At 39.7% G+C, this 12,403-nt stretch overlaps 1 protein-coding gene across 4 annotated transcripts in view; it reads right to left on the bottom strand.

Moving 5' to 3' along the window:
- APP (amyloid beta precursor protein) overlaps nt 1-12,403 on the bottom strand; it is a 167,115-nt gene that overhangs the window by 35,607 nt on the left and 119,105 nt on the right. For all 4 annotated transcript variants that reach the window (XM_063126740.1, XM_063126741.1, XM_063126742.1 and 1 more), the window contains 2 exons: nt 9,298-9,372; nt 7,072-7,230 (listed from right to left, as the gene is read on the bottom strand). In XM_063126740.1, the coding sequence (XP_062982810.1) occupies nt 7,072-7,230; nt 9,298-9,372 (234 nt within the window). The remainder of the gene's footprint in view (nt 1-7,071; nt 7,231-9,297; nt 9,373-12,403) is intronic.

Raw genomic sequence — 12,403 nt, 5'->3', positions numbered from 1 at the left:
ACAACAGCCAGCATGTGGACTGATTTAAATCGGCCTTCATCAAGTGATCTCAATGCGTAGGATGATCCAAAGAATACCTCCAAATATCAGCCTATACAATACTCCTAAAGTCCAACTTGCACATTTTATTTATCTATTACATTTCTATACCGCACAACAGCCAAAGATCTCTGGGTGGCTCACATAAACACATAATAAAATACAACATGAAATATATTAAAGTACAACCCAGAATAACACTTAGCAGCAATGAAGAGATTTAAAATACAATAACAGATTAAAACGACAAAGCAAAAAGACTAAAAACAACTCGGAAAGTAAAAAGGTCTTCACCTGGCACCGGAAAGAGTACAACATAGGTGCCAGGCAAACCTCTCTGGGAAGCTCATTCCATAGCCAGGGTGCTACAGCAGAAAAGGCCCTCTTCTTGTTAGCCACCTGCCTCACTTCCTTTGGCAGGGGCTCCTGAAGGACCACTGGCAATGATTTTGGGGTTCGGGCAGGTACTTAAGGGAGGAGACAATCCTTCAGATAACCTGGCCCAAACCCATTTAGGGCTTTAACGGGCCCCTGACATAACATGATTACATTGGCCAGTCCCCATTAACAGTCTTGCTGCCCTGTTTTGGACCTGCTGAAGTTTCTTCCATTTTCAGTGGCAGCCCCACGTATAACACATTGCAGTAATCCAGACGAGATTATTGCTGTATATGACAACTGGCTACACTGATGGTGCTATATAAATAAATAATAATAATAATAATAATAATAATAATAATAATAACTGTCACAAGATTATAGAAATAGAAGGCTTGGGTTACCTTCCTGAAGGATTCATAATAATATCGAACCTTTCAAAGAAAGGGCATAGGATTCTTTTTGTTGACATTTTTTTGTTATCTTTACATTAAGAAAGGGCACTCCAGTATGGTAGATAAATCTTCATGGAATGTGCCATATATATTTTTATCTCCTATACCTGATCAAAAATGGAAGGGATGTAAAAATTTTTTTGACTTGCTATCCATAAGAATGGTCTTGAAATACTCTCCTGAGACCAGTAAAGATGACTGCCTATACTTCAGCCTTTCCCAACCTGTTGCCCTCCAGATATTTTTGACTACAACTCCCAGGATTCCTGAACACTGGCTGTGCTGACTGCAGCTGAAGTCCCAAACACTTGGAGGGCACCATGTTGGGGAAGGCAGCTATACAGGATGCTGGATATAACGTTTACGAGAGAAATTCTAAAAACACACATCTGGAGAAAGAAGCAAATATGAAGAATCAAAAGATAGTATGATTTTTTTGGTGATAAATGAATTAGATGAGTTTAAAAAACACACACATTTGCACACTAAGCCTAAATCAAACTCAAGGAGTTGGAGAAAGGGATAATCAAGTGTGACGGCCTTCTAGCCGTTGTAATTACAAACGGGTGGAACAATTACCAAAGGCTTTTCGAAAGGCAACAAGCTATGACCTGAATGGTAACAACAATTTAATTTATTAGCTAGGGCACAAAGAAGGAACTAGGATAATTCTTTGAAAGAGGTCATTAAAAGCTAGAGATTCTAAAGATGGCTCATTTGCAGCTCCCATTTGTGTACAAGTTTATGGAATAATGTCTTAACTGAACAGCACTGGATTAACTGACAGACATTTTTAAAACACTGCTTTAACACCTTAAAAGCCAAACCATAAACTAGCCAACCACCTTTGGAGACTTAAGCCTGGATAATAACCTTCTTATTCTTATAGCTCTGCTATGACAGGGTACAGAGGGATATCTGTTGACAGAACTATAGCAGCAGCCCTGGAGAATGTAAATAACATACCCCCCCCCCCATGCTGAATTAAAATCACTGTAAGACTAAAATGGCTTATTAGCACATCTGAGGGATGTGCCGCTATGCACTATTTTTTCTGTCTATTTGATACCCATAAAGCCTTTAGGATAATATCTAATCAAGTAGCCCTGGACCTGCTTGCTACATCCCGCAGTATGTTCAATTTCCACCCCTTTTTGGCTTGAAATGATGCCATTACTCCCTTTTAAAATAACTGCTATTTTTGGTTTACATGTGTATTGTTGCCTTTATTTTTAAATTGATGTTACTGTTTGCTCTACTCTATTTTTATCTTTCAAACACAGCATCACTAACTCACAACACCCAGAGTGCTTCCAGACAAGTTTGTTTGCAACAGAATTACTATGCCCCATTCAATCTCAAACCCAGACAAGAGTCAAATTCCTGTATTCTCCCAGTGTCTTTTCTGACTTTTTCCTTACTGGAAAAAGAAAAACACGGACTTTTGGGGGGAAAGAGTGCAGTAGCAGCGCAATCCCTCTGTGATGTGGACAGGAAAAAATGCAGTTGAAGCAGGGATGGCAGATTGCACCACCTCTTTCTTCAATGCTTGCTTGCATACTTCCTGGTACGTGTCCAATTCAGGCCCTCTCCCTTTTCCCAATCCTTCTCTGTCTTATATAGAGCAAGGGAGCTTGGAAAGTAGTGGGAGGTCCTGGTGCTACTCGGAAGAAGGGAGGGGGAATTCTCATTGGAGGGCTGCAAGGATAAGTGTGGAGGCTCAGCAGGCATGAAGGAAGGATTGCCGGCTGTGCTGGGCTCCTTGGCTTACGACTCAGAAGGAAGGGCAAAGGAATGACTGGGAACTGAATCCTCGGGAACCTGCAGTTGGAGGGAGGGCAGAGAGGCAGAGCGCACATCTTTGCCTCTTTACAAAATTACTCAAATTGTTGCGCAATAATGCAAGAGTGCCCAACAATAAAACAAAAGGGATGAGGAAGCAATGAGCCAATAATAATAATAATAATAATAATAATAATAATAATAATAATAATAATAATAATAAAACCTGCAGAAAGGACAGTGAGAAACTGTTTTGATTTAGGTGCTGCTGAGGGATGGAGCAGCTGAGAACTCTTTCGGCAGCGTTGTGGTTTTCCTCCATCAACTCACAATCCTCTCTAAAGAGGCAGGGAAAGTGAGGGTGGTGTGGGGAAAGGGGAAGTAACTGCTGCATTGTGAAAAGGGTGATGTCAGCACCAACTTTGGACCCTTCTCTTTCCAACGACCTGGTTTGCATGTAACAGGAAGGCACCACAGGTGAATTCCCCCCCCCCCCCCGGCTTGCTGTTTTGCATTTTGAAAACTCAAACCACTGTGGGAGCATGCTGTAGTTTGTTGTTACATGCAAACCTGGTGACGGTGGGTTGCTGGAGTGGTTAACATCCCCCCACCCAAAACAAGCCATGGCCTGTCCTTAGGGTTGCAGGTGGCTTGTTAATCACCCCACCCACCCAGCCTTGCCACGTTTGCATGTAACAAGCTGCTCTCCGCACGGTTTGAATTTTCAAAATGCAAAATGGCAAGCCTGGAGGGAAATTCACCTGCAATGGCTTGCCTTTATCTATGAATCAGCTCAATGTGTTGGGTCTCAGGCAGCTCCCCCAGGAAAGGGTGTTGTTGAGGGTTGCTTGTTTCCAGTCTTTTGCATGGCTAAGGCTTTATTCCTCCTCACAACACGTAATTCCCTTCCCCATGGGAATTTTACATAAATTGCACATATGGCGGAGCTTTCGAAGGCTGAAGTAAGCATTTTCTGCAAGTGAAGTGATTTTTAAAAAGGAATCAATGGGAGGGAAATGGTTAAATATTTGCTGCTCTACCAAATTGGACATTCCCTTTCCACATCCAGATAGCTATGAAGTGTAGGGTGGACACAGTGGGAAATATTCAGAGAAGAAGTACAACATCTTGGATAGTACAGAAAATAAATTACAATTCCGTTTGTATCTTCCAGCAGAAGAGCGTTGGCTGGGTCATGTTGGGAGTCCTCTGGCTGGAAGCACCCTCAGTTTGATTTTGTAGGTTACCTCACAGCACCAGTGCAATGGCACAAGATGTAACACTATGTAATTTCTTTAAAACAAAGGACAACAACTGTAGTTTTGTCAAAACAAACGTGTTTCCATGACGTACCGTGTTAATAGATTTTTGGTTTAAGTAATTGCAATTAGCTCTAAAGCTACACTAATGTCTCCCACTGGCAGATAGAATCCTAGAAAACGGAACGGAGTGTGCTTATGTATAACCAGATTAGGTGAGCAATTAGAAATTCAAAAGATTTAAGATATCACAGGAAGTTCTGCATGAAAAAGCAACTTAATTTCAATTCCATTATTTAGTGATGAGATCACTCAAGCACAATATTTTTTCAGGAATCACATGCTGTTGCATTCATTACTAAGGAATGTATTTTTAAATTAGCTTCTTGCTCTACAAAGTGCAACTTCTGCAGATAGGAAATACTACTCATCTAAGCAACTTTCAAGACAGGCAGAGTCAAAGTGAAATTTATTGTCAGTTTTCCTAGTTGTTTCCAATGAAAGCTAAGGCCATGGGCAACGTGTAATCTGGACATTTGGTGGTTGTTGCTTCTTGAATAATTTTGTAAGCAGTGTTGAGAAAGATTTTTAAAAATCCAAAGATGGGAAACAACAAGTTCAGGTACTATAAGTAGCCCAGTTGCTTCTCATACTCATAGAAAAACAATTCAACAACTATCAAGTTCTTTAGTTTTGATATTCAGACATGATTACAGTTGCTTTTACAACTGAAATGGCACCACCTATGGACAAGAGGAAGGTATCAACCAACTAGGAGGAACTCCAAGTTTTGCAGAAGTACAAAACTCCTTTAAAAGAACTTGTTTGAGACAATGAAACTATTCTTCAATGGATAAACTTAGTGGCCATATCTGCTAACAACTACATCCCCCGCCCCCATTTTACTCTACAGAAAAGGCAGAAAGGAGAGACAGCCAGATACAGAAAGAGCACGGTTACTATTGCTACAACCATTCGTAGATACTAAAATGTTTGGATCTTCTTCATATTAACATTGTATATTGCCCAATCTGGACTAACATGACTGCTGCGATGATACACAAGACCAAGATGTTTATACAAAATACTGTCCTTTGAAATCAACAACTTCCTTACCTGATATAATAACATATATTAATAGCAACCCTATCATCTGCCTTTCCATTCTGACTGAAGAATTTTCTGTGTAACTTTAAAAACCTGAAAGCTCGAAACAACAACATTGAACTGTGATCTAAAGACACATAAAGGAGCAACCTCATTGAAGTCCACTGAAAGTAACATTAGTTCCTGGTTGGGAGACATGTTGGGAACTGTATGCACCCTCACTTTGTGTCCCATGATAGAAGGAAGGATTAAATATAATTACAGAAATAGATTAACTATTACTAAGTTATTTAATTTTATTGAATCTAATGATACTGACCAAATTTTTAGAAGGCAGAAATATTTTCAGATAAAATAAACTATTCTGGATCTTTTGTTCTCTGGAACAGTTGACTACATCAGCCTATACCAAGGATTATATGAACTTTATCTTTTAATATTTACAAGCACTAAAAACTTTCCATATTCCAAATATGCCATATATTTGTCATTACCTCTAGTGTGACTAAGTGTGTGAGTGTGGGGTGAACTAAACAACTGAAAGAAGAAAGCGTTACTCATGGAAACCAGCAGGGGATGTCTGAGCTCTATAAAATATTTTTCTATGTTGTCAAGAATAATAAAAAAAGACTAAATATATTTCCACTGATCATATTTATCTTCGTCAGAAGACAGTATTTACAGATAACATTTGCAGTTGTGATTTTCCTTGATTTATCCACTAATACTGACAATTATCCTAAAGTATTAAATAAGAAAACTGTCAAATTACATGTCAGTATCATCTCATACTCTTCAACACTACAAAACCATCTCATTATACTGAGTATCATAATTTTCTCTTGAACGTAGTTGGAGGGAGGAATCCTAGACAGCATCTAGGGGGGCATAGCATTCTTTGGATTCCTGGCTCAGAGGTCGGAGACACCACTCTGACCTTGGATCCAGGAATCCATGCTCCGCCCCCCACCCCTCCCATCTTGCCTCTCTGATGTTGGGACCTTGACCTTGCAGAGGGAGTAAAGGGGTGTTCTGGTGGGCAGGGAGGGGAGAAGACTGAAGAGGCGAGGGTACAAGCTATCCTGAAATCTCTCCAGCCTCCTTCCCTCCTCTTCCGATGTGTCCCAGTGAAAAAACTCATGTAACAAAAATGCATAGCGGGAGGAGCGTGGAGACCATGATTGCTTCCCGCTCTGCACTGGATGCTCATAAGCCTCCATGTTTAGAGGCTTACGAGCATCAAGGGCATAAGTTATAGAACTGCACCCTAAATAACACAGTGATATTTTCCCCAGAACATATACCTGAGTTCATATAACTCACAGATTTCTCCCTGTCCTTTAATATATAAGCTAATCCATCTTTAAAATAAGTAGAAAACGTTTGGAAATATTCAAGTCCTTGCTTCTTTACAGCAAAATCCTTGCTTTCGACAACTATTCCTTCCAATTAATTGCAAGTCATGACTCATAATTTTAATGTTGTGTTGAATGTTATGTTTTATATTGTTTGACTGTCGTGCACTCTTTGTGAGGAAGGATGGGAATAAAACCAAATAAATAAATAAATGAACAAACATTTTTAACTTTCACTTCATTCTGAAATATTTGTGCTAGTGTTGTGACACTGTAGGCACTAAATGTGTAACTTTGGTAGCGTTTTTTTTAAACAACCCAGAGGTTTTCAATCACTACAGTCCTAATGAAAATTCCCCTCCCTTCAAAGTTCCTATTAGCCCAGGAGGGACTCTCCCATTGGTGCCAATGGCAACTTCTCTTCTGCAGTTAGTATCAGTTTGGGTGTTGGGCCTGGGATTAGGAACATGGTGGGGAGGAAAAGGAGTTACAAGTAATAATAATGCTACTTCAAAGTCATGTCCATCCTAAAACATTTCTGTACTATACCAGTCTCAGTGAGTTCAATAAGGACTTATGCCCAACCAGATGTGCATGTACCTGCTGAACTGGGAATAAATCCCACTGAATCTGGTTGGACTTACTCCAGGAAACGGGGTGCACATTTTTGCTTATTCCGTTCTTGATTCTGCTTACTTTGGGAGGAACAGCCTGCAGGGCTGTGATGTAGTTTTCCAGAGCCACACGGCGACGGTCATTGAGCATGGCTTCTACACGTGCCATATGAGTCTCTACTAGCTGCTGTCTCTCATTTGCAGCTTCCTGCTCCAGTGATTCCACCTTCTCTTGGAAATGCTGTTGAAAAACACAAATATCACCAGTAAGCAACAGGGAGTTAAACTAGGAGATGTCAGTGCAGCTCGTCCTAAAACATAAAATGAGCGATTTTTCAAACGTCTTGGTTATCTTCAGGGGAGTTAGCATTTTCTGAATTTTCACCTTACGCTGCCAATCCTTCCTAAGCTCCTTTTAAAAATCATGTCAGGAAGTTACTTTTCTGCTGACTCTGGGGATTGTGTTTAAAGGTGACAGGAGTCAGTCATGGGGATTACAGTTCATACCTGGATCTTCATCAACATTAAAAAAAATCAGTTGAATGTATATAAAGAAGGAAAGAAAACCCATTCTTGACAGAGCTCAAGATAAAATATCTTATCTTTTTTTAAAACAAGTGTTTACATCTGAACTGAAAATTGATTTAACATTTTTAATGACAGAATAAGGGTCCCAATAAATACAGAAGATCTCTCAATAACCAGCTTTCTGTACTCAGTGACACCTTAAAGTCACAAAACTCTGGAGCCCTCAGCCTTTCAAAGAACAGCTGAGCTAGAACAAGCATCCCTGTCAGTGACAGACTGCATGGAGGGCCCACACGTTATTTCTCTTCCACAAACAAAAAGGAGAGCCAAACTGCATGAACTAGGGCCTTAGCCTGATTGAGGATCAACGTGGAATCCTGCCTCATGCCTTTTTCATTATGTGGAGATGGAGGGAAGAAGTGGTTCTCTATCTATCGCACAAGGGCTGGTGGCAGTACTGGTGACATATGAGAAAGGGTTAAGTCAGCTGTTCTCATGTAAGGGGGCTGATTCCACATTGGGTTGAGAGACTATTCCCAACCCAGAAGAGAACAAGTTCCTACATTCACAAACCTCAAAGCACTAACACACTAAAACACATACACACACACACACACACACCAAAGACACTGGGGCCAGATCTACACCTTATGTCAAATCATTACAAAGGTGGAATAAAAAGCAGAATATAACACTTTGAAAACGGTATATGGAATGTGGATTGTGCCCCAACAGTTATCAATGCACTTCAATACTGCTATAAAGCAGCGGTGTAGATCTAGCCTGAGAAATGTGATGTGACTAAGAACACATTACTGGGTAACTAAGCAGCCAAAGCAATTTACTTTAACGACGTAGCTAGTAGCTATGTCTTAATTTCCCACTCTACAGTAAGGACAGGGGTCTCAACCTGGATCAGTACTCTACCAGCTTTAACCCTCCCAGCCCTCACTGAGGTCTTAACACAGAGCCTGCCCACACCTAAAATATATATTAAATAATGATCCAATTGCTTTATGGATCACTATTTAACAATATAAATTTCAGGTGAAAGTCTGCTGATGCAGAGCAGGACCACAGCCTGGGCATGGGGGAGGGTTAGAGACCCCCACCCACCCAAAGCTATAGTCCTGATCCAGAGTGAGGCTTCTGTGCTGATTCTGAGGTTTTAAAATAGTAAAGTAACATGCGCTTTCAGTCTAAGATTGAGAATCTTGGTGAGATTAGATTGTAAAACATAAACAAAAAAGAACTCTGGTTTTCGCATCAGATTTCATTGATATTCTGTCTTTTCTCCAAGGAGTTCAAGGTGCCTGCAGCTCTAGGTTCTCCTTCCCGTTCTATCCTCACAACAACCCTGTGAAATAGGTTAGACTGAGAGATAGTGACTGACCCAAGGCCACCCCGTGAGTTTTATGGCTCAGTGGGAATTTATATATAATATGGTAAGACCCATTCAAGAGCCCAACTTAAGGCTTCAGAAGTGATGTGCATTAGGAATAAGGAGAACAATTCAAAAGAACAATCATCCTCATAAAAATACAGAGAATTTTCTAAGGGGCTACAAACTTCTACTGAACACTGAGACAGACATGCAGTGTCTGATAAGCTGCTGATATGGTCATGTTTGTTTATCATCCAGTTTCTTGGCTATGTAGGCATAACATATGCTAACTAATACTGCTTCAATATGCTGATAATTACAGAAAACCACTTATGCCATATATTTATTTTTAGTTCACAATCTTAATTGGTATAGAGCACTCTTCTTCATTTTTACCTGGATAACAGCCTTTTTATCAGCTTTTGGCAAATTCTTTGCTTGGTGTTCTGCCTCCTCCCATTCCCTCATGACCTGCCCAGACATAAACAGAAAATGAGCACTTTTTATTATGCTTATATTTGTAAGGTGTTTTGAGATGCTTGGTTGGTTTAAGAAATAAGATTAAGAGGATAAAAGAAAAAATAACCCCAAAGGATGGTTATTGTTAATTAAACCAGAATAACTATCAGAGATGCTGCTTGCATTTTTACATCTGATGGATTCTTTGAGTGCAATCTCCCTAGGTAACTGGTTCCATTGTCATAGAGAAGTGTGACAATGGAAACGTTTACCTAGGGAGGTCATGGGCTCCCCCACACTAAAGGCATTCAAGATGCAGCTGGACAGCCACCTGTCAAGGATGCTTTGAGGCTGATTCCTGCACTGAGCAGGGGGTTGGACTCAGTGGCCTTATAGGACCCTTCCAACTCTACTATTCTATGATTCTATATCTACTCAGAAATAAGTCCTGCCGAGTTCTAAGGGATTTACTACCAGGTAAGTGTGTATATACAACTGCAACTTCAGCAACTTGTTTGCTCTTGGTACAAAACTGTAAATAAATAAAAATCTAATCTAAAAATGTAAATCTAAGGGCATTGTTTGCCTTTCCATTCTTTTATTTGATCAATCCCAGGCTGTAAACTATCACAAACTAAAGATCAGGATCACTGTTAGTGTTGCACTCCAGATCCCTTTATCATATATGAAACAGCAGTTAAACATGTATATAGTTAAACATTTAAATACAAATGCTACAGTAGGTTGTATTTGTCAAAGACAGGACAGAAACTGGAACGGTGTCATCTGTCCAACACATGGAGTTGTGAAATGTGGTAATTGTGAGGCTGTATAGGCTGCTCAGTTGCATGCTGCATATTCTGTGAAATTTGTTGTTACAGGTAATTCACAACTCATGATACTTGCACGGTTTTACTTATGTTAGATGTATGTTAATAGCCCAATATGTTTAAAACACTATGGGGGCAATAAGACTCCATGCACTGTTGTAAATCCCACCCCCCACCCCGCCTCAAGCCAACCTGCTTTCTGTAACATCTTGCCTGATTAAGATATCTGGAGATTTTAATGTTGTGCACATTTTTGGTGACCTCTTGAGTTGGCCTAATAAAAGTATTACACTAATATGAATTTTAGTATGAACTGCAATACCTCCCTAATAGTTTTGATTTACAAATGCAAGCCTGTTGCTCTCAGCACAATCCTCCAAACAATGTCTTCATTGGTTTATTAAAAAGTCAAAGGCACTTGGTTAACTCACATTGCAGAAACAAGCTTTATTGCAAAAGATAAGGCTGTATTCAGCTGGAGCAACTTTTCACAGTCCCTTATCATCTCCCAAAATCTTTAAAGAGGAGGAAGCCGAGATGATAAAATGATAGCTCACATGGCTGTTCTGAGAAGATGTAAATTTGGAGGCCCAGAGTTCAACTCTGGTGCAGGGATGATAAATAGCTTGAAGAACTTGAACAGCATGATTATCTTTAAAAATAAGATACGGGCCCAAGCTGTTATTTTAGAAGGCTATGTTTTTGTCAGAAGTAAAATCTGAATGGTCTATACTAACTGGTCAGAAAAAATCATCTTCCTTTGCCAGACACTGTCCGTAGACACCAGGACCATATGAGAGAGAGAAAATTCTCTTTGTTTAAGGTCGCAGGCTTAGAAAAATCACGACTACTTCCATCTATGTACCCCCACCCCACCCCACGAAATGACAGTAACAAGAAGAAAAATGACTAGTCAGATGTGCATTCATCAAAGAAGAGCTGACCGAGGACCATAAAGTTGTCCCATAAGTGCTTATAAAGTTATTCTCTTTCAATGAAAACACAAAGTTATCACAGCCATACAGATTTATGGTACTTCAAAGACTTGGCTGTCTCATGCCAGGAAAACGACAACTTCTGGGTTGCGATTTAAAAAATCCAGCCATTTCAAAGTCAAACAGTCCTCAGAATTCAGGGCACACAGAATTATACAATAATAGTTTGGGTATTTTTTGTTCTTGTTCTTTTTTCTTTTCTTTTTCTTTTTTCTTTTTTTTTTGGGGGGGTAGGAGGGGATGAACTGGTTAAAAGAAAGAGGGAGTAACAAGAAGAATCCTCCATTATTAAGAGAAATTCTAATCACACTAATCCCATTAAACTTTTCAAGCAATGGGTTTTATCTAGTCTAGATGTTATATGCAATGGGTTTTAGAGTTATTCAGAAACTAGTTCAGGTAATTTGTAGAAGAGAAAAGGCATATAGAAATTGTCAGCAACATGGGAATTCTCAAAATGTTGTTTCTACAAGCTCATATAATAATTTTCCTGTACAAATTGTGTGAAGAACACTGTAAAACTAAACCAGTCTTATGGCATAGCTGCAGAGGGCCTGAACGTATTCTAACAGGAGTGGGTAACCTCAGGCCAAGGTTCCAAATATGGGTAGAACGGGTACCAATGATTCCACTTTGTGGCAATGTGAAACAATGAGCAGTATTTAATTTATTTAAAATATTTTTATGTTAGGGAAAATTGCATTGTAATAATACTAGGAAACAGTACATTTTGGGTGGCTTTGGTAATGTGCAGCCTTATCCAAAATAATGATGTGTTAAGTTCAAATGCTCATTTCTATATCATAAAAAGGATCAGCTTTCCCATTGTGAGAGCACTTGCAGGTCATTTAAAAAGATATATAATGGCTTGGTTTGCATGTTTTACTAAACTATAGCCTACTATTATGTGTACAAGCCCAGGCTTATGAGGTCCCTCCTATTCTACTCTGGTATGGCTGCAAGGAGATCATAAGATTTTGCTTCTATTTTCAATTAAGCATAGTTGCTCATTATATCCGAACAACCAGACAAATGGTGGTTAGCATTAACTAGAGTTTACGGCAGGGGTGGGGAACTTTGAACGGTCCAAGGCCAATTTCCACCCCGGGAGTTGCCTGAGGAACACACCCTTGGCACTGAAATTTGGTTGTGCTGAAGCAAAGCAATTGGCTGGGGTGAAACACAACAGATGCTGAAAAGGGGCAAATGTAGCTTATT

The sequence above is a fragment of the Elgaria multicarinata genome, chromosome 5 (assembly GCF_023053635.1).
Source record: "Elgaria multicarinata webbii isolate HBS135686 ecotype San Diego chromosome 5, rElgMul1.1.pri, whole genome shotgun sequence".
Classification (NCBI taxonomy): domain Eukaryota; kingdom Metazoa; phylum Chordata; class Lepidosauria; order Squamata; family Anguidae; genus Elgaria; species Elgaria multicarinata.
The sequence above is the reverse complement of the archived record's forward strand: the minus strand, read 5'-3'. Positions and strand labels throughout refer to the sequence as shown.